At 44.8% G+C, this 27,999-nt stretch overlaps 1 protein-coding gene across 1 annotated transcript in view; it reads left to right on the plus strand.

Moving 5' to 3' along the window:
• Window positions 1-27,999, plus strand: part of LOC124623183 (DNA oxidative demethylase ALKBH2-like) — a 172,306-nt gene that overhangs the window by 92,820 nt on the left and 51,487 nt on the right. The window contains exon 2 of the mRNA XM_047148991.1: window positions 16,718-16,919. Within this exon, the coding sequence (XP_047004947.1) occupies window positions 16,718-16,919 (202 nt within the window). The remainder of the gene's footprint in view (window positions 1-16,717; window positions 16,920-27,999) is intronic.

Consider the following 27,999-nt stretch of genomic DNA (forward strand, 5'->3'; position numbering starts at 1 on the left):
GTCCGCTCTGGTTAGCAGAGTAAACATTACACATAAGCTACGTCCGATCACGCCCGCCTCGCTGGTAGCAAGAATTTCCAAACCTACATCTTACTTGATTTTTAACCCTGTTTTCTATCATTCGCGACACCTCCCTTCCACAGAGGAAAATTTTGTAAGCTCGGACTCCCGAGGTTACAAAATTTTCGATCTCTACGTGCGGTGCCAGTGAAACTTGCCAGACTTTATTTTAAAACATGGTTTCACATCATACACTCTAATACAAGTACATTGTCATAAAAATAGAAAGCACAATGTAAGTACGACTGACATTCGGTTGTTTGTTGTCCACACAGACTTGTCGTGGTAACTTCCACATTACACTTCTATATCACTCTTTCCATTGTTCGTAGTTCACACAACAATACAAAGTTTTGGATTACACAATTCATAGTCCAGAGCTTTACCTAATATTACCAAGGTTTCACATAATATTACACATAGTACAGGCCTCGTTTTTAATGTATGATCACTTTAAAATTTCATACACATAGTTTGCAATACACAACACAAAAGAAAAGGAAATAGGTTATTATACAACATAGTTTTATCATTCAACTTCAAATCACACTTGCACATAATTTTTAAGTTGTTCTTTCATCTCCTATCTCTTTTGGGTACCAACGACTTCACTGTATTTGAACGTGGTTCTATTTGTTTAGTGAGTCGTGGCGTTTGACTTTGCTCTCTCCACTTCACTCGATCGGGGAGAGGAGTACGTCGTGTATACTTTAATTCATACTCTCCACCATCTTCCTCCTCTCCACACTGTACAGAATGGAGGGAAGGATCGTATCGGACACTTCTTTCACGGCTGATATGTTACCACCGTATTTGTCACTCACACTTTGATACAACAGCTTCCTCCTACTTCAGACAATCTTCTGCCACACCCTCGACAACACTTACAATATATACATGAGAAACATATTATAATAATTACAACTAGGGTTACTGAACCTGTGTATCCCCACACGTAATACATACTTCGTGACCATCCTCGGAAGGTCGTTCGCTGATGGTATTCTATTTCGCCTTGTAGTTCATCTATTTTGTGACTTGCTATATTTGGGTCATCCAAGTGTCTTACAATATGTTCTAAGGGTAACGTTACAGGTATTTTTGTGACCTCCTGCTTCTCCTCATTTATCATACAACAGTCTATATCTAAATTTAACATAGGTACTATGTCATCCTGGCTTACGTTAGTACTAATTACATGGCCAACTTGTAGCGTGACTTGCGCACCGTATCCTTTGCACTGGCTTGTAAATGTTAATTTATCAGTACCTCTTATTATAAGATCATTAGGGAGTAACTCATTGCGCAATATCGTTAAACCCTCGTCCCTGACTGCGACATACAGCCATTCTACACCTACATCTACATCTACATGATTACTCTGCAATTCACATTTAAGTGCTTGGCAGAGGGTTCATCGAACCACAATCATCTCTACCATTCCACTCCCGAACAGCGCGTGGGAAAAACGAACACCTAAACCTTTCTGTTCGAGCTCTGATTTCTCTTATTTTATTTTGATGATCATCCCTACCTATGTAGGTTGGGCTCAACAAAATATTTTCGCATTCGGAAGAGAAAGTTGGTGACTGAAATTTCGTAAATAGATCTCGCCGCGACGAAAAACGTCTTTGCTTTAATGACTTATATCCCAACTCGCGTATCATATCTGCCACACTCTCTCCCCTATTACGTGATAATACAAAACGAGCTGCCCTTTTTTGCACCCTTTCGATGTCCTCCGTCAATCCCACCTGGTAAGGATCCCACACCGCGCAGCAATATTCTAACAGAGGACGAACGAGTATAGCGTAAGCTGTCTCTTTAGTGGACTTGTTGCATCTTCTAAGTGTCCTGCCAATGAAGCGCAACCTTTGGCTCGCCTTCCCCACAATATTATCTACGTGGTCTTTCCAACTGAAGTTGGTCGTAATTTTAATACCCAGCTACTTAGTTGAATTGACAGCCTTGAGAATTGTACTTTTTATCGAGTAATCTAATTCCAACGGATTTCTTCTGGAACTCATGTGGATCACCTCACACTTTTCGTTATTTAGCGTCAACTCCACCTGCCACACCATACAGCAATCTTTTCTAAATCGCTTTGCAACTGATACTGGTCTTCGGATGACCTTACTAGAAGGTAAATTACAGCATCATCTCCGAACAACCTAAGAGAACTGCTCAGATTGTCACCCAGGTCATTTATACAGATCAGGAACAGCAGAGGTCCTAGGACGCTTCCCTGGGGAACGCCTATCACTTCAGTTTTACTCGATGATTTGCCGTCTATTACTACGAACTGCGACCTTCTTGACAGGAAATCACGAATCCAGTCGCACAACTGAGACGATACCCCGTAGACACGCAGCTTGATTAGAAGTCGCTTGTGAGGAACTGTGTCAAAAGCTTTCCGGAAATATAGAAATACGGAATCAACTTGAGATCCCCTGTCGATAGCGGCCATTACTTCGTGCGAATAAAGAGCTAGCTGCGTTGCACAAGAACGATGTTTTCTGAAGCCATGCTGATTACGTATCAATAGATCGTTCCCTTCGAGGTGATTCTTAATGTTTGAATACAGTAGATGCTCCAAAACCCTACTGCAAACCGACGTCAATGATACAGGTCTGTAGTTCGATGGATTACTCCTACTACCCTTCTTAAACACTGGTGCGACCTGCGCAATTTTCCAATCTGTAGGTACAGGTCTATCGATGAGCGAGCGGTTGTATATGATTGCTAAGTACGGAGCTATTGTATCAGCGTAATCTGAAAGGAACCTAATCGGTATACAATCTGGACCTGAAGACTTGCCCGTATCAAGCAATTTGAGTTGCTTCGCAACCCCTAAGGTATCTACTTCTAAGAATCTAATGCTAGCAGCTGTTCGTAGTTCAAATTCTGGAATATTCCATTCGTCTTCCCTGGTGAAGGAATTTCGGAAAACTGCGTTCAATAACTCCGCTTTAGCGGCACAGTCGTCGGTAACAGTGCCATCGGCACTGCGCAGCGAAGGTATTGACTGCGTCTTGCCGCTTGTGTACTTTGTATACGACCAGAATTTCTTCGGATTTTCTACCAAATTTCGAGACAATGTTTCGTCGTGGAATCTATTAAAGGCATCTCGCATTGAAGTCCGTGCCAAATTTCGCGCGTCTGTAAATTTTAGCCAATCTTCGGGATTTCGCGTTCCTCTGAACTTCGCATGCTTTTTCCGTTGCCTCTGCAACAGCGTTCGGACCTGTTTTGTGTACCATGGGGGATCAGTTCCATCTCTTACCAGTTTGAGGTATGAATCTCTCAATTGCTGTTGCTACTATATCTTTGAATTTGAGCCACATCTCGTCTACATTTGCATAGTCAGTTCGGAAGGAATGGAGATTGTCTCTTAGGAAGGCTTCTATTGACACTTTATCCGCTTTTTTAAATAAAATTATTTTGCGTTTGTTTCTGGTGGATTTATAAGAAACTGTATTGAGCCTAGCTACAACGACCTTGTGATCACTGTATCACTCATGATGCTCTCTATTAGCTCTGGATTGTTTGTGGCTAAGAGGTCAAGTGTGTTTACGCAACCATTTACAATTCGCGTGGGTTCGTGGACTAACTGCTCGAAATAATTTTCGGAGAAACCATTTAGGACAATCTCGGAAGATGTTTTCTGCCTACCACCGGTTTTGAACAAGTATTTTTGCCAACATATCGAGGGAAGGTTGAAGTCCCCACCAACTATAACAGTATGAGTGGGGTATTTATTTGTTACGAGACTCAAATTTTTCTCTGAACTGTTCAGCAACTATATCATCAGAGTCTTGGGGTCGATAGAAGGAGCCAATTATTAACTTAGCTCGGCTGTTAAGTATAACCTCCACCCATACCAATTCGCACGGAGTATCTACTTCGACTTCACTACAAGATAAACCACTACTGACAAACACAAACACTCCACCACCAATTCTGCCTAATCTATCTTTCCTGAACACCGTCTGAGACTTCGTAAAACTTTCTGCAGAACTTACTTCAGGCTTTAGCCAGCTTTCTGTACCTATAACGATTTCAGCTTCTGTGATTTCTATTAGCGCTTGAAGCTCAGGGACTTTCCCAGCTCAACTACAACAATTTACAACTACAATTCCGACTGTTCCTTGATCAAAGCACGTCCTGTATTTGCCATGCACCCTTTGAGATTGCAGCCCACCCCGTACTTTCCCGAGGCCTTCTAACCTAAAAAACCGCCGAGTCCACGCCACACAGCCTCCGCTATCCGTGTAGCCGCCAGCTGAGTGTAGTGAACTCCTGACCTATTCAGCGGAACCCGAAACCCCACCACCCTATGGCGCAAGTCAAGGAATCTGCAGCCAACACGGTCGCAAAACCGTCTGAGCCTCTGATTCAGACCCTCCACCCGGCTCTGCACCAAAGGTCCGCAGTCGGTTCTGTCAACGATGCTGCAGATGGTGAGCTCTACCTTCATCTCGTAAGCAAGACCGGCAGCCTTCACGAAATCAGATAGCCGCTGGAATCCAGAGAGAATTTCCTCAGATCCAAAGCGACACACGTCATCAGTGCCGACATGTGCCACCACCTGCAGCTGGCTGCACCCTGTGCTCTCCATGGCATCCGGAAGGACCCTTTCCACATCAGGAATGACTCCACCCGAAATGCACACGGAGTGCACACTGGATTTCTTCCCCTCCTTAGCCGCCATATACCTAAGGGGCCCCATTACGCGCCTAACATTGGAGCTCCCAACTGCCAATAAGCCCACCCTCTGCGATTGCCCGGACCTTGAAGGCTGAGAATCATCCTCTGAAACAGGGCAGGCAGCTGCATCTGGCTCAACCAGAGACAGTACCTGCGTCCAAATACTTTCATTCAATATGGTACACTTTTGATTGCTGCGCAGGATTAGCCGAGAGGTCTGGGCGCTCCAGTCGTGGACTGTGCGCCTGGTCCCGGTGGAGGTTCGAGTCCTCCCTGGGGTATGGGTGAGTGTTTTTCCTTAGGGTAATTTAGGTTAAGTAGTGTGTAAGCTTAGGGGCTGATGACCTTAGCAGTTAAGTCCCATAAGATTTCACACACATTTGAACACTTTTGATTGCAATCTTTTGGAACTTCTCTTATAGGCTGTAGCATACGAGCTTCACATAGCTCGTGGTCATAGGTGGAGATTAAAACAAACCTCTGCTTGCAAATATGACTTCTCAGCGTGACTGTTTTACAGTGTAACTGGTCACGGGACAGAAGCGCGTACTGTTATTTCGCATCATCAGTCAGCAAGCAGTTTTTCTCAGGCTCTATATAAGCGAACGATTTCTTTGCATGATCATACTCCGCGGGTAATGGCCATATTCTATATAACGTATATACGCTACTATCCACTAAAGGTACATTTAACACACAACTTAACGTAGTGCCGGCAAGAACTACATCTATATCTATTATATGAAGTAACAGATACCCTTGGTCCTTCGTGAGTTCAACGAGGAACTTATTGTCTCTTGAATCTTCTTTTATCAGTTCTAAATACTTGATCACCTGTACGGGATTAATCAAGTGTGGTCCTAATAGACCTTTCTACGCGTTCATTATTGCAGAGACTAATAAGTGGTATTCCTCCCGACTTCATTGAACATACCAGTAATCAGCATTATTTGCTCTGTAATAGTTAAGAGAATCAGGGCATGTTGTACCTTCCTATTAGTGCTATTCTCATAATCCTCTAAATGCATACTCAGTTTTCTTATTCTTTCTGCAATTATCTGAGTGTTCTTAGTTACCACGTTAAGTGTTTGATTCACCCCTGTCAGTGACGCGCACACAATGGTCACTTGTTCTTTGGACAATCGTAACAGCTCTCTCTGCTGTTCCTCGAGTACGTCTATTTTGGCTTTGAAGAATGCCGCATCTTCGTCTAATATGCCAAACAATACCTTACTTGCATCCCCTATAAAATTTAATATTCCTCTTTTGACCCTCGGTCGTTCATGCATATCCAGCTGATCAATCAACTCTTTCGATCTAGAAATTTTACTCAGATGCCGTTTCACCGTTTGTTGTACACTCGCGCACTATCCAGTGCTTAACTTTGCCCGACTCAGCTTACCCATGCAATGTGTTACCTCTCTATTGGCAACCACTTGCGTGTCCTCAAATTTGTCATGCAGTTCCTTGAAGTTAAAATAGCTCACCACTCTCCATGTTGTGCTGTGCAAACTCGTGCTGCCCTGGTTGTTTTAGTAAATCCCCGGCTCTGACTGAAATTTTTGCACTCGTACATCTTGCGGTGGCGCTTCTCGTCCCACGAGGCTGATCTGCAAGACACTCCCGACTATCGCTGTCACCCACAGTGCCTTCATCCTTGGCATCTGTAATAGAAAAGTACTTGTCACTCTTCTGCTCCTTTATCGCCTGCGGCCCTTCTTCCTTTTACATCACGTCTTCTAATAGAATGTCCACATTTCCGTTCAGTAAAATTCCTTCAGCCTATTAGCATGCACTTTTATACATTTCTTCCCTTTTAGCCTAATTACTACGTTCGGTTCTTGCACATCAACCACAGTAAATGGCCCTCGCCATTGGCTAATTTCTTCGATCGTCCCCGACGCACGCTCTCGTCATACAGCAATACACGATCTGTCTTTCTAAATTCCCTCGTGTTTTGTGTTCTGTCATAGTTATTCTTGTTTCTTTCTTTGCTCACTTGTGTTACCTCACGGGCATCTTGGTGTAACATTTGTAGTCACTGTCGAATCTCCGTCACGTAATCATCATCATTGTAGATTACGTTTGCTGGTTTCTTTTGTAGCCATCCCGGAACTTCCTGCCTAAGAACAATTCGAATGGTGTGTATCCCGTGATACTATGAGTAGTAGTATTGTACACAAAACATGCGAATGCAACCCATCCGTCCCAATCTGCCTGGTCCCGGTTCACATAGTGTCGCAGCATCTCCGTCAGGGAACAGTGTGTACGTTCTAGCGCTCCATTGGACTGCGGATGGTACGCTGTCGTATGTATTTTCTCTATTCTCAGTAATTTGCAGACTCGTTTCATGGTGTCGCCTATGAAATTGCTTCCCATGTCGCTGAACAGAGCTGTCGGGATCCCAAATTTTAAAATAATGCTTTCCACCAATTTTCGTGCAACCGTATCAGTGTCTTGCCGAGCTATCGGTTCGGCTATTACAAAATTCGTGAGAGAGTCTTGAAAAGCCAAAATATATTTGTACCCAGACTGGGTAATGGGTAATGAACCTACTGTATTAATATCACAGCGCTCAAATATAAATTATGGGGTCGGAGTTAGCTCTAGTGGTTGTTTAGTCTTAGCTCGTGTGATCTTGTTCTTTTGGCAACTTTTGCATGGCCTTATGAACTTCTCTATGTCAGCTTTCATACCCGGCCATGTATAGGACTGTTTTATTCGTTCATACATCCTTCCCATGCCATGATGGCCTCCTATGGGAGATATGTGCATCTTCTTTAGAAATGCCAATTTATCCTCTGCACTCAGAACATCATCTTTGTTTATCTGGGATGTCTTACTGCCTCTGCTTATCTCGGTCGCGTCAGCTGTCTCTTTGGGGTCTTCTGTCTCATCTGTCACCTCCGTCTCCACTGTCTCGTCGCTATTCGATTCCTTGATTGCGGTCTTAGTGGCGACGACCTCTCGCTTATCTTTGTGCCTGTCAGTCTCATTTGTACCCCTCTTTGTAACCTGCTGTGTGTGTTTGTCGCCGTCTTGTACACTCCGAATGCGTGATAGTGCGTTGGCCACGCGATTTTGCTTTCCTTCCTTATATATGGTTTGGTAATCGTATTCTTCCAACTTTAACCGAAGCTTCATTAATCTTGGCGATGGATCCGTAATGCTACCTAACCACATCAGTGGTTTATGGTCCGTGAGTATCTTGAACTCCCTTCCAAAGGGATGCGGTCGGAAGTATTTGACTGCCCATACTATGGCAAGCAACTCTCGCTCTATTGTACTGTAATTCAACTCTGCTTTGTTGAGAGTATGTGATATGTATGCAATTGGTAAATCCTTTCCCATTGGACCTTGACTCAAATATGCCCCTAACGCGTACTTACTGGCGACAGTTGTTAATTAAAACTCTTTAGTGAAGTCTGGGTACTGTAGTATCGGCGGGTTGGTTAACTTCTCTTTCAATGTTTGAAACGCCTCTTCCTGTGCTTCCGCCCAAACATACAGAATTCCTTTCTTTAATAGTTCGTTTAGGTGTTTAGAAATTTTGCTAAAGTTGCTCAAAAATCTTCGGTTGTATCCGATCATACCCAGACAACAGCAGTTGTCCGTGGCTGCGGATACTTTTCTATTGCTGCTACTTCAGTGGGATCAGGTTTCAGACCTTCCGCTGTCAAAACGTGCCGCAAAAATGTTACTTCCGCCCATTGGAATTCACTTTTGTCGACTTGCAATTTTAGGTTTGCTTTCCGTTAGCGATCAAATACTTAAAGTCACGCATTATTGGCCCTCAAGTGACGCACCCACGACAACAATGTCGTCAAGGTAAATGAACACTTTATTTTCCTGTACACCCGTCAGTACAGTATTCATTAACTGTTGAAATGTGGATGGAGCCGTCTTCAGGCCCATCGCCATCCTATTATATTCATAATGGCCTGTAGGTGTGCTAAATGCCGTCTTTTCTCGATCCCTTTCGTCTATCAGGACTTGATAGTATCCTTTCGCAAGATATAGGCTTGAGAAATACTTTGCCTTCCCTAGGCTATCTAGTATTTCATCAATTCTGGGCAGTGGGTAGACCATATTCAACGACATATCATTTAATTTCGGATAGTCGACAACCACTCTCCACTTTCGTGTGCCGCTGGCATCAAGATTCTTCGATAGTAATAACAGAGGGAAGTTAAATGGACTGGTACTCGGTGATATTATGCCGTCATCCAGCATGCCATCTATCTCCTTTTTAAGTGCTTCCTGTTGTGTTTGGGGGATTCGGTAAGGCCTCTGATTTATGACCGTTCCTTCTGCTTCAGGTACTAGTGATATCTGGTGCTTCACTACAGTGGTGTAGGTAAGCGCGTCTCCCGGTAAATGAAAGACATCATTATTCGCCAAACACAACCTCTGTATGCCTTCTTGCTCTTCTTGGTTTAAGTGCTCTATACGCAGGTTTTCTTTCAACAAGTTCTGCCGTGGTTTTCTCCCGTCTTTCTTCCCCTGCGGCGCACGTCGGATTTTACAACTGCTCGGTGGCGAAATTCGTTCCACTAATACCTCCAGCGCAATAAAATGGACGTCTTGTTCCCTGGTGTTCATCACATTTGTTATGCACATCCCGTCTCGGATAGTCACTATGGCTTCTGGTATATAGACTGCTTCACTCCCTAGTTTTCTTGCCACGCGAACTTTTATAAATCTTTCTTCTCGCGCCCCGATTCTTATTTCTTCAGAGCCCTCCGGGGCTGGAGACAGGTTGCTCCTACTCGTCTTGACCTTACATTGATTCTTTGCTCTTCGGGGTGGCCATTTACTTTGCTTAGTTTCATTTTCCTTTGGTTTCGTACAACAATCTTGGGATGGCGCAGGCGCCAGCCGGCTGACACGCCTCGCTGTGTGTTTGTCTTGACCAATACCCTCGTTATCTACGCGGAATGGGCCTCTATCGCCCGTTTGCGTTGCAGCAACTTTTTCTGTTCATGCAGTGACCTTGGGCGGCATCTTTACAAACAAGTAGGCCAGCCCTTATCTACAATGTCAGTTTAGAACTGGGGATTAGCGATCATGATGTCATTATAGCAACTATGATTATAAAAGTTAATAGATCAGTCAAGAAGGCTCGGAGATTATTTATGCTAGATACGGAAGATAAGCAGTTTTTAACATCTCATTTACACAGTAAATTGACATCATTGAGTTCAAGCAAGACAGATGTAGAGAAATAATGGGAAAAGTTTAAGCATATTGTAAATCGTGGTCTGGACAGTTATGTTCCTAGTAAGTGGATAAAGGATGGAAAGAGCCACAATAATTTAGTAACGAAATTTGTTAGATGCTGAGGAAGCAGAGCTGTTGCACTCTAGTTTCAAAAGGGGACGAACAAACGACGACAAGTAAAGGTTAGTTGAGACTCATACATCTGTGAAAAGATCTATGCTCGAAGCATACAACAGCTACCACCGTCACACCTTAGCAAAAGTTCTGGCATAGAACCCGAGAAAATCGCTAAGCGGGTCGAAGGCTTCCATTCAGTTCCTTGTTGACCAGTCTGGTGTGGCAGTTGACGATAGTAAAGCGGAAGCCGACGTTTTAAGTTTCACGTTCAAGAAATCGTTCACGCGGGAGAACCGAACAAACATACTGTCATTTGAGCATCGGACGAACTCCCGTATGGACGACGTATAATAAGCATACCTGGCGCGGAGAAGCAACTGAAAGATTTGAAAACATAGAAATCACCAGGTCCGGATTTTACAAAGAATGCTCTACAGCATTAGCCGCTTACCTAGCTTGCATTTATCTTGAATTTCTTGCTCAGCACAAAGTCCGAAGCGACTGCAAAAAAGCGCAGGTGACTCCAGTATTTAGGAAAGGTAAAAGAACGGACCCGCAAAATTACATGTACCAATATCCCTTGCTTAAGTTTGCTGCAGAATCCTTAAGCACATTCTCAGTTCGAATATAATAAATTTTCTTGAGGCTAAGCAGCTTATGTCCACGAATCAGCAAGGTTTTAGAAAGCATCGCTCGTACGAAACTCACTCTTGTCACATGATATACTGAGAACTATGGAAGAAGAGCAACAGGCAGATTCCATATTTTTAGGTTTCCGGAAAGCATTTGACACTGTGCCCCATTGCAGGCTGTTAACGAAGGTACGAGCATATGGAATAAGTTCACAGATATGTGAGTGGCTGGAAGACTTAAATAATAGAATCCAGTGTGCAGTGTGTTGCCATCCATGGCGAGTGTTCATCAGAGACAAAGATATCGTCAGGAGTGCCAGATGGAAGTGTGGTAGGACCACTGTTGTTCTCTATATACATAAATGATTTGACAGACAGGGTGGGCAGCAGTCTACGGTTGTTTGCTGATGATGGTGTGGTGTCGAAGTTGAGTGACTGTAGGAAGATACAAGACGACCTAGACAAAATTTCCAATCGGTGTGACGAATGTTAACTAAACTTAAATGTGAAAAAATATAATTTAATGCATGTGAGTAGGAAGAACAAAACTGCAAGGTTCGGATACAGTATTACTAGTGTCCAGCTTGACACAGCCAAGCCATTTCCATATCAGGGGGTAACGTTGCGAGTGACACGAGGTGGAACGAGCATGTGAAAACTGTGGTAGGGAAGGCAAATGGTCGACTTCGGTGTATTGGGAGAATTTTAGGAAAGAGTGGTTCATCTGTAAAGGAGACAGCATATAGTATGCTGGTGCGACCTATTCTTGAGTACTGCTCGAGTGTTTGGTATCTGTAGCAGGTCGGATTGGAGGAAGACATCGAAGCAGTTCAGAGGAGGGCTGCTAAATTTGTTACCGGTAGATTCGAACAAAACGTAAATGTTACGGAGATGCTTCGGGAACTTAAATGGGAATCCCTGGAGGGAAGGCGGCGTTCCTTTTGGGAAACACTATTGCGAGAGTTTAGAGAACCGGCATTTGAAGCTGAGTACGGAACGAGTATACGAGAAATCAGAGTGGCATACAGTCGTTTTTCCCCCTCGAATGGAGCAGGAGAGGAAACGACAAATAGTGGTACAGAGTATCCTCCGCCACTCACCTTACGGAGAGTATCTATGTAGATCTACATCTACATTTGCATTTACACTCCGCAAGCCACCCAACGGTGTGTCGCGGAGGGCACTTTACGTGCCATTATCATTACCTCCCTTTCCTGTTCCAGTCGCGTATGGTTCGCGGGAAGAACGAATGCCAGAAAACCTCCGTGCGCGCTCGAATCTCTCTAATTTTACATTCGTGATCTCCTCGGGAGGTATAAGTAGGGGGCAAGCAATATATTCGATACCTCATCTAGAAACGCACCCTCTCGAAACCTGGACAGCAACCTACACCACGATGCAGAGCGCCTCTCTTGCAGAGTCTGCCACTTGAGTTGGCTAAACATATCCGTAACGCTATCACGCTTACCAAATAACCCTGTGACGAAACGTGGCGCTCTTCTTTGCATCTTCTCTATCTCCTCCGTCAACCCGACCTGGTACGGATCCCACACTGATGAGCAATACTCAACTATAGGTCGAACGAGTGTTTTGTAAGCCACCTCCTTTGTTGATGGACTACATTTTCTAAGGACTCTCCCAATGAATCTCAACCTGGCACCCGCCTTACCAACAATTAATTTTATATGATCATTCCACTTCAAATCGTTCCGTACGCATACTCCCAGATATTTTACAGAAGTAACTGCTACCAGTGTTTGTTCCGCTATCATATAATTATACAATAAAGGATCCTTCTTTCTATGTATTCGCAATACATTACATTTGTCTATGTTAAGGGTCAGTTGCCACTCCCTGCACCAAGTGCCTATCCACTGCAGATCTTCCTGCATTTCGCTGCAATTTTCTAATGCTGCAACTTCTCTGTATACTACAGTATCATCCGCGAAAAGCCGCATGGAACCTGCAGTATCTACTAGGTTATTTACATATATATTGTGAAAAGCAATGGTCCCATAACACTCCCCTGTGGTACGCCAGAGGTTACTCTAACGTCTGTAGACGTCTCTTCATTAAGAACAACATGCTGCGTTCTGTTTGCTAAAAACTCTTCAATCCAGCCACACAGCTGGTCTGATATTCCGTAGGCTCTTACTTAGGTTATCAGGCGACAGTGCGGAACTGTATCGAACGCCGTCTTGAAAGTCAAGGAAAATGGCATCTACCAGGAAGCCTGTATCTAATATTTTCTGGGTCTCATAAACAAATAAAGCGAGTTGGGTCTCACACGATCGCTCTGTCCGGAATCCCTGTTGATTCCTACAGAGTAGATTCTGGGTTTCCAGAAATTACAAATCGCGAGCAAAAAACATATTCTAAAATTCTACAACAGATCTACATCTACATCTACATCCATACTCCGCAAACCACCTGACGGTGTGTGGCGGAGGGTACCTTGAGTACCTCTATCGGTTCTCCCTTCTATTCCATTCTCGCATTGTTCGTGGAAAGAAGGATTGTCGGTATGCCTCTGTGTGGGCTCTAATCTCTCTGATTTTATCCTCATGGTCTCTTCGCGAGATATACGTAGGAGGGAGCAATATACTGCTTGACTCTTCGGTGAAGGTATGTTCTCGAAACTTTGACAAAAGCCCGTACCGAGCTACTGAGCGTCTCTCCTGCAGAGTCTTCCACTGGAGTTTATCTATCATCTCCGTAACGCTTTCGCGATTACTAAATGATCCTGTAACGAAGCGCGCTGCTCTCCGTTGGATCTTCTCTATATCTGCTATCAACCCTATCTGGTACGGATCCCACACTGCTGAGCAGTATTCAAGCAGTGGGCGAACAAGCGTACTGTAACCTACTTCCTTTGTTTTCGGATTGCATTTCCTTAGGATTCTTCCAATGAATCTCAGCCTGGCATCTGCTTTACCGGCGATCAACATTATATGATCATTCCATTTTAAATCACTCCTAATGCGTACTCCCAGATAATTTATGGTATTAACTGCTTCCAGTTGCTGACCTGCTATTTTGTAGCTAAATGATAAAGGATCTATCTTTCTGTGTATTCGCAACACATTACACTTGTCTACATTGAGATTCAATTGCCATTCCCTGCACCATGCGTCAATTCGCTGCAGATCCTCCTGCATTTCAGTACAATTTTCCATTGTTACAACCTCTCGATACACCACAGCATCATCCGCAAAAAGCCTCAGTGAACTTCCGATGTCATCCACAAGGTCATTTATGTATATTGTGAATGGCAACGGTCCTATGACACTCCCCTGCGGCGCACCTGAAATCACTCTTACTTCGGAAGACTTCTCTCCATTGAGAATGACATGCTGCGTCCTGTTATCTAGGAACTCCTCAATCCAATCACACAATTGGTCTGATAGTCCATATGCTCTTACTTTGTTCATTAAACGACTGTGGGGAACTGTATCGAACGCCTTGCGGAAGTCAGGAAACACGGCATCTACCTGTGAACCCGTATCTATGGCCCTCTGAGTCTCGTGGACGAATAGCGCGAGCTGGGTTTCACATGACCGTCTTTTTCGGATCCCATGCTGATTCCTACAGAGTAGATTTCTAGTCTCCAGAAAAGTCATTATACTCGAACACAATACGTGTTCCAAAATTCTACAACTGATCGACGTTAGAGATATAGGTCTATAGTTCTGCACATCTGCTCGACGTCCCTTCTTGAAAACGGGGATGACCTGTGCCCTTTTCCAATCCTTTGGAACGCTACGCTCTTCTAGAGACCTACGGTACACCGCTGCAAGAAGGGGGGCAAGCTCCTTCGCGTACTCTGTGTAAAATTGAACTGGTATCCCATCAGGTCCAGAGGCCTTTCCTCTTTTGAGCGATTTTAATTGTTTCTCTATCCCTCTGCCGTCTATTTCGATATCTACCATTTTGTCATCTGTGCGACAATCTAGAGAAGGAACTACAGTGCAATCTTCCTCTGTGAAACAACTTTGGAAAAAGACATTTAGTATTTCGGCCTTTAGTCTGTCATCCTCTGTTTCAGTACCATTTTGGTCACAGAGTGTCTGGACATTTTGTTGTGATCCACCTACCGCTTTGACATAAGACCAAAATTTCTTAGGATTTTCTGCCAAGTCAGTACATAGAACTTTACTTTCGAATTCATTGAACGCCTCTCGCATAGCCCTCCTCACACTACATTTCGCTTCGCGTAATTTTTGTTTGTCTGCAAGGCTTTGGCTATGTTTATGTTTGCTGTGAAGTTCCCTTTGCTTCCGCAGCAGTTTTCTGACTCGGTTGTTGTACCACGGTGGCTCTTTTCCATCTCTTACGATCTTGCTTGGCACATACTCATCTAACGCGTTATGTACGACGGTTTTGAACTTTGTCCACTGATCCTCAACACTATCTGTACTTGAGACAAAACTTTTGTGTTGAGCCAACAGGTACTCTGAAGTCTGCTTTTTGTCACTTTTTCTAAACAGAAAAATCTTCCTACCCTTTTTAATATTCCTATTTACGGCTGAAATCATCGATGCCGTAACCGCTTTATGATCGCTGATTCCCTGTTCTGCGTTAACTTTTTCTAATAGTTCGGGTCTGTTTGTCACCAGAAGGTCTAATATGTTATCGCCACGAGTCGGTTCTCTGTTTAACTGCTCAAGGTAGTTTTCAGATAAAGCACTTAAAAAAATTTCACTGGATTCTTTGTCCCTGCCACCCGTTATGAACGTCTGAGTCTCCCAGTCTATATCCGGCAAATTAAAATCTCCACCCAGTACTATAACATGGTGGGGAAATCTACTCGAAATATTTTCCAAATTATCCTTCAGGTGCTAAGCCACAACAGCTGCTGAGCCAGGGGGCCTATAGAGACATCCAATTACCATGTCTGAGCCTGCTTTAACCGTGACCTTCACCCAAATCATTTCACATTTCGGATCTCCGTCAATTTCCTTCGATACTATTGCACTTCTTATCGCTATAAACACGCCTCCCCCTTCACTGTCCAGCCTGTCTCTGCGGTATACATTCCAATCTGAGTTTAGGATTTCATTACTATTTGCATCTGGTTTCAGCCAACTTTCTGTCCCTAGTACTATATGGGCGTTGTGACCGTTTATTAATGAGAGCAGTTCTGGGACCTTTCTGTAGACGCTCCCGCAGTTTACTATTAGCACATTAATATTGTTATTCCCTGTTGCATTTTGCCTACTCCAACCTTGCTGCGTCTCAGGAGGCGTCTTGTCGGGCCTAGGGAGGGGATTCTCTAACCTAAAAAACCCCCATGTGCACTCCACACGTACTCCGCTACCCTTGTGGCCGCTTCCGGCGTGTAGTGCACGCCTGACCTATTCAGGGGGACCCTACATTTCTCCACCCGATAGCGGAGGTCGAGAAATTTGCACCCCAGATCTCCGCAGAATCGTCTGAGCCTCTGGTTTAAGCCTTCCACTCGACTCCAAACCAGAGGACCGCGATCGGTTCTGGGAACGATACTACAAATAGTTAGCTCTGATTTCACCCCGCGAGCGAGGCTTTCCGCCTTCACCATTTCCGCCAACCGCCTGTACGAACTGAGGATGACCTCTGAACCCAGACGGCAGGAGTCACTGGTGCCGACATGAGCAACAATTTGCAGTCGGGTGCACCCAGTGCTCTCTATCGCCGCCGGCAGAGCCTCCTCCACATCTCGGATCGATGTCAGAGATATAGGTCTATGGTTTTGCGCATCTGCTCGACGACCCTTCTTGAAAACTGGAACTACCTGTGCTCTTTTCCAATCATTTGGAACCTTCCGTTCCTCTATAGACTTGCGGTACACGGCTGTTAGAAGGGGGGCAAGTTCTTTCGCGTACTCTGTGTAGAATCGAATTGGTATCCCGTCAGGTCCAATGGGCTTTCCTGTGTTGAGTGATGTAGAGCTGTGTTAAGCGAGTGAGCGGTGACGCCTTACTGCCTGTTGATGTTGTTGGCAGGGAGTTGGAGCAGCTGGCCGGTGCGCGGCCCTCGTGGCGCAAGGTGACTGCGGAGGGCCTGGATGTGGACTACACGCGGCTGCTGGCGCCTGCGCTGGCCGATGCCGTGCTGCACGAGCTGGAGGCGGGACTCACCTACTTCACAGGAGACCTGGCGCGCGTGCGCGTCTTCGGCCGCTGGCATCCCATCCCGCGACAGCAGGTACCGCATTGCACGGCAGTTGCCATCGTTCTCAGGCGCATGCTGGTGATATGCTATTCATAGTGCATGTTTTGTGTGATCAACACTTCACTTCCTCCAGTAATCCATGCGCATTTATTCAACATATACTTACTTCACACATACACAACATATCAATTTTTGGCTGGGACAATGTTCTCATTACAGGATGTTGTCCCAGAAATAAATTAATATGGTTCCTATACCCTAGTCCCGAGCAAGGTTTTCGGGAGGTTTCCCTTGGTTGCAGGGCATATGCCAGATATGGTAAGCCCTTTCATTTATTTCCAATTGTTTCAAATGGCTCTGAGCACTATGGGACTTTACATCTGTGGTCATCAGTCCCCTACTACTTAAACCTAACTAACCTAAGGACATCACAAACATCCATGCCCGAGGCAGGATTCGAACCTGCGACCTGCGACGCGGTTCCAGACTGAAGCGCCTAGAACCGCATGGCCACACCGGCCGGCTTCCAATTGGGATCCCCTATCTGCCCCATTAACAGCTCGGCTGAATAGAACTACGACTCTCCAAAGGGCTGGATCTCGAACAGCCCACTTGACTCCTAGAAATACAGAACAGAAAAAATGATTCGCATCAGGTATGCTCAGAATGGTTTATTCGTTCTGTGGGAGAGAGGAAGGAAGGGGGCAGATAGTTTTTCGTCAGAAATGGCAATCTTTGCAGCAGTTTAAAGCCAGTGTTGGCTGGAGTCCTGCAGGGCTCTGTTCTGGGACCTGTGCAGTGTTCAGTGTACACCAACGACATTCCCAAGCAGGCGGGAAGGGAAATCACACTGTTTACTGATGACACTGTGCTACTCAAAGATGGACACAACCTAAACTTTATCTACAGAGACATCTGGACAAAATCAGGCAGTGGTACACTGTCTGGAAGGTGAAAAGCACTCCTAAGAAGACCCAAACAATTACATTTACCACCAATCTCAAACTAACAACTCACCGTTAGTGGCATAGACTTCACATAGTGTGACTCAGGCCGTTACCTTGGTCTTCCGCACCCAAGAGATTGAATCGGAGGTGGCACATAAGCATTGTGGCCAATAAGGGTTGGGACCTATATTACCAGTTGTACCCCATCTTCAGGAGTAACGCTTTATCAACAACTTGAAATTGACTATGTGGAGGTGCAGGCGTACTTCTGGCCATCACGTATGGTTCGGAAGCGTGGTCAATGAACGCCGACACACACACTTGAAAGGACTGCAGACTGTTTGCAACGAAGCATTGCGAGTTAATAAAAGGCACTCCAAAGTACACTCTCAACACACGCATCAGATAACACTTGGGACAACCTATCAAGGGGACTAATGACGTCAGATGTTAAGTCCCATAGTGCTCGGAGCAATTTGAACAACCTATCAAACCAATCAAAACATACGGTGAAAATCGATGAACTTTCTGTACGTAAACTATTACAACTAATACTTCATCACTCAACCCCGTAAGTTCATTAGGCCAAAAACCACCAAATTCGTTTCATAAACATTTACAGATGACCCTCGCACAACACTTTATGAGCACTCACACGTTTACATACTACTCCAACAGTAATGGGATACACAGTTCATGTCATCTCATTTTTCACATCTTCTGTAGCATAGCTAGAAGTCGGAAGGACATGATGCCCCGTAGACCTTTTTGCTAGTTTGTCTGCCAGTACACATACACTTTCCCTGTACTGGCCTAATTTCGTTGGAGTAAATGCCAGTCTGATACACTGACAGGAAACTAAATGATGAAAATGTCTCGATTTTCCAGTCGTATTACAACGCTGAGACACCGCGACGGTTCGACGAGTGTTATAGTCAACACCTTTCAAAGAAATGTCGAAATATTGCTGATATGACTGTAGGCGACGTGGTCTTCTGATGTCGGCGGATGCAGTGAGTAGGAGGGCGGATTGTTCGACCGAAAGCTGCTTCCGAATTTCCGAGTTAGCATGCTTCACCCGCCCCGCGTACTGTCCCCTGCTGGCCGCCATCTCGGTGTTCAGCCCGCTAACGCGCGATTCCACGCCGTAGTTGACAACCTTCGTCCCTATCGACAAGATTCTCTTCTATCCTTATTTCTATAGATTCCTTTATTATGGTTTGTCGGCCAGAACAATTTTGTATTATCACTACTGATTTATCTGTGTGTGCGCCAGATGTGTTCCTCGCAGCGTTTCGAGATACAGAATCGGGTTTCCCCTGTGTGTTGGCGCCCACATTCACGTATGATACTTTTAGTGGGCCCTTCACATATCCAAGAATGCCTTTTTTCCTCGGTGGTGATCAATGATAGTGTAAGTGTCTCATTTTCCTAGAATCCGTGCGATTTCTGCTGACGGACTGGCGCTCTTGGATCTTCCGGATGCAGCATTTGGAATTCAGTGCCAGGAAATCAAATTCCTAAGGCTTACAGTACAATCTTCAAAAAAGGAACTTTAAAGCGACGTCTTTGAAAGTAAGATTTCCGAATGCGGTGAATTACAAAACATTTAACTTTGTAAAATAGACGCCAGAAGCAGAAAGTGCAGGGTACAAGTTTCGTAATAATGAAATCTCTGGTTCCTTTCTCCTTAGCTGCAGCTAAATTTCGCTATGAAATCTCTGGTTCGATTCTCGTTAGCTGCAGACCAATTTCGGTTTTATTTAAATTCTACACTCCTGGAAATTGAAATAAGAACACCGTGAATTCATTGTCCCAGGAAGGGGAAACTTTGACACATTCCTGGGGTCAGATACATCACATGATCACACTGACAGAACCACAGGCACATAGACACAGGCAACAGAGCATGCACAATGTCGGCACTAGTACAGTGTATATCCACCTTTCGCAGCAATGCAGGCTGCTGTTCTCCCATGGAGACGATCGTAGAGATGCTGGATGTAGTCCTGTGGAACGGCTTGCCATGCCATTTCCACCTGGCGCCTCAGTTGGACCAGCGTTCGTGCTGGACGTGCAGACCGCGTGAGACGACGCTTCATCCAGTCCCAAACATGCTCAATGGGGGACAGATCCGGAGATCTAGCTGGCCAGGGTAGTTGACTTACACCTTCTAGAGCACGTTGGGTGGCACGGGATACATGCGGACGTGCATTGTCCTGTTGGAACAGCAAGTTCCCTTGCCGGTCTAGGAATGGTAGAACGATGGGTTCGATGACGGTTTGGATGTACCGTGCACTATTCAGTGTCCCCTCGACGATCACCAGTGGTGTACGGCCAGTGTAGGAGATCGCTCCCCACACCATGATGCCGGGTGTTGGCCCTGTGTGCCTCGGTCGTATGCAGTCCTGATTGTGGCGCTCACCTGCACGTCGCCAAACACGCATACGACCTTCATTGGCACCAAGGCAGAAGCGACTCTCATCGCTGAAGACGACACGTCTCCATTCGTCCCTCCATTCACGCCTGTCGCGACACCACTGGAGGCGGGCTGCACGATGTTGGGGCGTGAGCGGAAGACGGCCTAACGGTGTGCGGGACCGTAGCCCAGCTTCATGGAGACGGTTGCGAATGGTCCTCGCCGATACCCCAGGAGCAACAGTGTCCCTAATTTGCTGGGAAGTGGCGGTGCGGTCCCCTACGGCACTGCGTAGGATCCTACGGTCTTGGCGTGCATCCGTGCGTCGCTGCGGTCCGGTCCCAGGTCGACGGGCACGTGCACCTTCCGCCGACCACTGGCGACAACATCGATGTACTGTGGAGACCTCACGCCCCACGTGTTGAGAAATTCGGCGGTACGTCCACCCGGCCTCCCGCATGCCCACTATACGCCCTCGCTCAAAGTCCGTCAACTGCACATACGGTTCACGTCCACGCTGTCGCGGCATGCTACCAGTGTTAAAGACTGCGATGGAGCTCCGTATGCCACGGCAAACTGGCTGACACTGACGGCGGCGGTGCACAAATGCTGCGCAGCTAGCGCCATTCGACGGTTCCTGGTGTGTCCGCTGTGCCGTGCGTGTGATCACTGCTTGTACAGCCCTCTCGCAGTGTCCGGAGCAAGTATGGTGGGTCTGACACACCGGTGTCAATGTGTTCTTTTTTCCATTTCCAGGAGTGTATATTCATCATTAATTACAAATGTTAAACAAATATTAAATCATAACTTTTTAAATAAAAAATACGATCTTTTCATTCATACATGAGAAGTGCGTTTATAGTTGAATAAATAAAATTCTACATAAGTGATACTGTTCAGTATGTAGAAACAAAAGAGTACTTCATTTTCTATTTGATGTTCCACATGTTTAGGAAATTTTAGTTTATTGTCAATACTCTCATTTTCTAACGATTAGTAAGTAAAAATAGGATATTATTTTTGTAAAAAATTGTAATTTAATATTTGTTAATTATCATTTCTATTTGTTGATAAATACAGAATTTAAATAAGCTTAAAAATAAGTTGCTGCTGACGAGATTGGAACCACCAACTTCACATTTACAAGATTTTCACCCTAAACTCTCAGCTATCGCTGACAGTGAGTCATGTGAATAAAAACGAGTTGTAGCCAAGTCTTGCACAATTATAAGACTTATCCAAGTTGTATGTGAATAAACTTTTAGGTTCTAAGATGCCAAGATGTATCTTGGCTTTACCGAACGGGATGCATGTAAACTGTAAACAAAGAGCAGAATCTATTTTTCACGCTAAGGTACATCCAGGTTGTTCGTAAGACGGTGGTGGGGCATGCTAGTTCTTGAACACAGTCCGTCAGTCTGCGTCATGGCAACGTTCCTGCCGGTAACACATGAGAAAAGTTATCGATTCGAAGGGATGTTAGTAGATGCAAAGAGCTGTTACGATTTAAAACTGAAAACGTGAACTTTTTAACTGTGGAATTAATTAATACCTGTACGTGATGAAATACGTGGAGGAGCCTTGACTTCACGAAAACGGATGGACATACTTCTTCGTTGTGTGGGCGATCCTGGATTCCAGACTGGTGTGACCGAGGATTTTGGAGCATGTAAAACAGTAAACGATGTTATGGATCAGATAGTTTCCTTTTAACAGCTCACGACTGGATTAGATATCCGTCTAAAATACAGGAAACTAATACAGCTAAGCTAGAACGGCAAAAAATATTTCGACTGCCAACTGTTAAAGGGGCATTTGATTGCACCCAAATAGAAATTATAAAGCCAGCATTACAAGACGATGAACACTTGAATCGCAAAGGTTATGCTGGTGAGAAATGCAGTACCTTAAGTGCAGAACGGCCTGGTAGAGTGCGTGGTGCTGTAATATGGAGGCGTAGCCCAATTAGAAATAAAATTTCAGGGTACAACTGGGATGCCTGCACACTTACTTGGTGATTTAGGGTATCGAATATTTCCATGGTTAGTCTCTCATTTTAAGCAAGCAAGAAATTAAACCAGCGCGAAATGCCGATCAGCGTCGATTGAATTTGGTCCATGCCAGAGAAAGAGCAATAGTGGAGAGAGCCTTTGGTCAACTGAAGAAACGGTTTTCAATCATCGGCGACTGAGTAAGAGTTTCTTTGGAGAGAGTCCACAAACTAATAGTAACGTGTGGTGTACTTCACAGCATGTCTAAGCACTTGAATGATCAATTTCAGCATCATTTGGAGGACAGGAAAGTGAAAGTTCTGATGAAGACGAGTCTACCGACAGACAGCTGTAAAGCAATGGAAGCAAGGTTCGTGGTGAACAGAAGCTCTGATTTTTTAAGATTTTTTTTTATTGGGTTAATTGTGTGCCATACAAGCAACTTGTAAGCAATGTAGTTATAAGTAAGTCACCTAATTACAAAAAAAAAGCAAGGAAAAATGTAAAGTAGTATGTTTAGTTACTTATTTTAGACAATAAAGAAAGAAATGGAAAGGATATGGTAATACGAAAGAGTAACAACACAATGTTTACGTCTCACACTAATAATTAGTTTGAGAAGATTTGTCCTGTGCAATTTTTTCTAGCTTTTTCTTTTCCCTCTCTGTGTGAAGGAAAAACACAAATCTCTGAAGTAGGGGTAAAGACAAGTTACCTGTTTCTCCACTTTCGTATGCAGCAAGGGCTTTCACTCCAGGTAGAACATATCTTGAGGGTGCCAGTGTTGTTGTCGCAGGAGCAACAACTGGCCACGTACCTACGTATTGACGTTTCCCTCTGATCTTCATTTCTATCGCAGTCTTGAGCAGCATTTAATACGTGCTTGACACCAACCGTAATAGCTCCTGAAATCTTTCTAAAAACAGTATTGTCTTCCTGGGAGGGCAATACCAGTAAACGCTTTTCTCAGTGTTTATAAATTTATTTGGTTTATTTCTGTTTTCGTCGGGTCGATTTTCTTTTTTATTTGACTCTTCAAAATGGTTCAAATGGCTCTGAGCATTATGGGACTTAACATCTATGGTCATCAGTCCCCTAGAACTTAGAACTACTTAAACCTAACTAACCTAAGGACATCACACAACACCCAGTCATCACGAAGCAGAGAAAATCCCTGACCCCGCCGGGAATCGAAACGGGAACCCGGGCGTGGGAAGCGAGAACGCTACCGCACGACCACGAGCTGCGGACTGACCCTTCATATTACTGAAGAGTTTATTAAGCTGTGCAACACTGTACTGTTTTCCAGTTCTGTAGTAGTATCCCTGAGCAACAGTATTTCACCCGGTCTTCTTTTCTGGCACTACCTTCGGTATTTTAGATTTTTGTAACATAATCGTGTGTTCAGATAGCAAACTGATCAACATTGCTCTGTGAACAGTGGTCTTATCAACAACATCACTTTCACTGGGAGACATATCGATAATTGGGTCTTCAACCAGTATGAGCTGCACGTCACGATCCCCTCCACGCAACTAACGTATGATGCGAGTGCAATGGGTCGATAGATAGGCGTGGAAGGTGGTGGGCAGTCTCGCGAACGCTGACTCACCGTGAAAAACAAGATGCATCTTTCCGTTGGGTTTTATCAACCTGTGTAGAATGTACTTTCATTTTCCGACTGAGCTCTATACCTAGATTTACCATCGAATTATTCACTTCAGAAATAATAGGTGCTGAATCTAGATCCTAGAGACTACACATCACTCAATATGTTAGAAATGAGAAACAGAGATCGGAAATATTCTAATGTTAAAAGAGGATTTATTCGAGTTTCTCTGAGAATTGCGTCGTACTGTTTCATGAAATCAGCATCCGGACAGTGTGCTTCAAACCCTATAAGTATGAAGCAAATTGGAGGGGAGCAGTAGGTGAGGTGCCCTTGTGAGAATTGTCCCCTGTAGGAAAAATAGCGGATCTTTTGTCTCCTTCTTAATCGTACTGGTGCGCAGCACCTTTTCTTTTTTCATCGCACTCTTAAGCTGGACCTCACTGCACTAGATTTGAACGAACACTTTCTGCAAGTGGTGTGCGTCAGCTGGAGGGCTTTCCTCGTCGCAAGCAACGCGCGCCCTGTGGATGGGGTGGTTAGCACTGTAAGGCTCTGCGACTCGTCCTTTACAGATACGGGTCAGTGCAGGTCTTATTCCTGCACTGTCAGCCATTAAAACTGCGACCCAGGGAGGATAGCAAATAACGACATTTTACCTACAGTGCATTTAGAGTATAGTAGGAAGAGTACATTATTAAATTTGAAGGTGATCTGTGGGAAATTTAGTATACAGAGCTATTACCTTTGGTAACAATGGTAGCTCTAACACGGCTGGGCATAGACTCGAAGTGAGCTGTTGTCATTACAACTTTATACTACACTCTAGCCGAGAAACCAGGCATTGCTCGGGTCAGAATATATGGCATGACTCCTCTTTCCTCTTGTGTTTCATTCCTTCGAGCTAGTTTTCACATAAGAGTGTTTGAACACAGTTTTATCCTTTGACATTTTGTCTGGAAATGAAATTACGTAAAGAGTAATATCTAATCTTCCACAGTAGCTAATAGAAGTACGGTACGGATTCTACTCACGAGTAATAATGCGACGGTCTAAGGCGCTGCAGTCGTGGACTGTGCGGCTGGTCCCGGCGGAGGTTCGAGTCCTCCCTCGGGCGCGCGCGCGCGCGCGTGTGTGTGTGTGTGTGTGTGTGTGTGTGTGTGTGTGTGTGTGTGTGTGTGTGTGTGTGTGTCCTTAGGATAATTTAGGTTAAGTAGTGTGTAAGCGTAAGCTTTGGGGCTGATGACCTTAGCAGTTAAGTCCCATAAGATTTCACACACTCAATAATGCGAAAGAAGAATGAGCGAAGTGATTGACGAAAGTGTGCTAAATTATGAAGAGGATTATATTCGCTAAGAATAAGAGAAATGTTTATCCGAAATCACTGTAGCACAGTGTAACATAACAGTCGGGACACTCCGTCTGGTTTTTGTTACACACAGGAATAGCGGCACACCAAGCGGCCAGCAAGTGACACTTCTGGGTACGTTATTGGATGTATGAGAATACTGTCCGCACGTATTGAAAAATGACGTTCCATGAAACTGTAGATTAAAGGACAGTTTATTTATTATTCTCTTGTAACATATGGATGCTTACTGAAGCATGTCATTTTCCTTTAATAACAAAAAATTGGCATAAAATCCGGAAGACCTGACCTTTAGTAGTTATGTAGGGCTGGATGTGTAGCGAACGGAACTCCGTGTTGATAAAAAAATGTCTCTCACAGAATTTCGTCCGGCGAGGGCGAGTACAACCGGCAGAAAAAGGTCGTTAACGAGTGGCAATCTGACAACACTGTAACCACATGTATGTTAACTACCTCTGTCAGCAAACATCAGTTGTGCTGTGAAGTTGGTGCAGTGGGCATAGTTTTAGGTTAGCATGCAGGAGGTCGATGGCTCGATCCTGGGTTGAGACATATGTGTTTTTATTTGGCAAATGTACTCCAGGTGGTGCAGTATCTGGCCTCTTAATCGTCAACAACGATTGCAGTGGGTCCTCTAGAAAACATTTGTACTTACATGTTACAATCGTAGAAATGGAAGATTGGTCAGCTTTGAAAGAAGCCGTTTTCACCTCGAGGGCGTGAATTTATTCGCACCACTTCGTCTACCAGGTGCGAAACCTGTTTTCTTTCCACCCTCCTCCAGTGGTCCCATAGATTAGTACCCGCTAGTATTCTTGCCTCGTTCAGGTCCATTACATTTCATTAGGGCGTTAAGTTACCAGTAGGACTAGCAACGTAAATTGCGAATAATGTCCAAACTCAGTTACTATTTGTATGTGTTATCACCACGGTCCCACTAATTATGTCTTTCAACAGTGAGTCTGGTAACAGCATGCTGTTTAGTACATTATTATTATTATTATTATTATTATTATTATTATTATTATTCTGTCGATGAGATTATGAAAACATTACGTCTATTACTGTTAGTGAAACAGTGTAATTCGAAAGGGGTCTGATGACCTCAGATGTTAAGTCCCATTGTGCTTAGAGCCATTTGAACCATTTGTAATTCGAAACTGCACATTTCAAAATTAGCGGTGTCGGGATGAATCATGCAGAACAATATCTGTCAGAGGGGTAATGCACCGTAAGTGGAACAGCGCGCACGACTGACGGCATGTTTATACTGTATGCGCCCTCCACCAGACAGGGACTAGTTGCTAGCGGAATAACGCGCCCGTGACGGACTCCAATGTACGTGTGTACACGTATCGAATTTTCTCATTGTAAACCTCTATACCAGTGTGGCAGAAGGATGGCACTCACAAACGATTAATATGTGTATTTGTTTCTACTCCTTGGTACATCTTATAACCGGACTGGTGTCGCCGTTCGTGAATTTGGTGCTAGACATCATCGTCAACGCCATCCAGATAAAAATGTTTCGTCACCTGGAGCTGCGCCTTCGAGAGTCAGGTTCTCTCCTTCCACTGTCGCGTGACGGAGGTCGTCCAAGGACTCGCCGTACTCCAGCTATTGAGGAAGCTATTCTGGAGGTCATATACAAAGAACATCAGCGTAGTACACGCAGCGTAGCAGGGCGGCTGCGTGTCTCGCAACGCACGGTCGTTAACGTGCTTCACAAGCACGGGCTGCACCCCTATCATTATGCTTTCACGCAACACGTGCATCCTGCTGAACGCCATCGCCAGGTATCATGCGTTTCTCTCAAACTATCTGCCTGATGCGCTGGAAGATGTTCCGCTACATGTTCGGCAAAGGATATGCTTCCTACATGATGGTGCACCTCCACACTCTGAAATTAATGTGCGACAGTATTTGGACAGGACATTTGCATAGAAATGGCTCGGGCGTGGAGGTCCAGTTGTATGGCCACTGCGTTCACCTGACCTAAGTTCCCTGGATTTCTTCCTGTAGGGACACCTGAAAGAGCTCGTGTGCTCTCTACTCTGCCGACGAATGTGGAAGAATTGGTAGCGTGTTTTCATGCTGCTCTTGTTACTGTGGACGCAGCTTTGCTGTGAAGGGTACAGAGCTGTATGACCCGGCAGGTTGTGCAATGTTTGGATATGCAGGGAAGTCGCTTTGAGCATCTGTTTTTCTGAGGACAACATACTGTTGTGAAGGTCATGCGGTTATTAATATGAACATTATTAATGTCACTGGTTGCTAATGTACGGCATCTGAACGCTCGTATTACATGTGGTATAAATGACGAGTAGATGTTGTGTTATTGTACTGTGCTATCATCTTTAGCATCCCGAAATTGATACTGTTTTAATAGTTATTCTGCCCTATGACAGGTCGTTTGTTTCAACTACACTCCTGGAAATGGAAAAAAGAACACATTGACACCGGTGTGTCAGACCCACCATACTTGCTCCGGACACTGCGAGAGGGCTGTACAAGCAATGATCACACGCACGGCACAGCGGACACACCAGGAACCGCGGTGTTGGCCGTCGAATGGCGCTAGCTGCGCAGCATTTGTGCACCGCCGCCGTCAGTGTCAGCCAGTTTGCCGTGGCATACGGAGCTCCATCGCAGTCTTTAACACTGGTAGCATGCCGCGACAGCGTGGACGTGAACCGTATGTGCAGTTGACGGACTTTGAGCGAGGGCGTATAGTGGGCATGCGGGAGGCCGGGTGGACGTACCGCCGAATTGCTCAAC

This window comes from Schistocerca americana, chromosome 1 (genome assembly GCF_021461395.2).
Source record: "Schistocerca americana isolate TAMUIC-IGC-003095 chromosome 1, iqSchAmer2.1, whole genome shotgun sequence".
Lineage (NCBI taxonomy): Eukaryota > Metazoa > Arthropoda > Insecta > Orthoptera > Acrididae > Schistocerca > Schistocerca americana.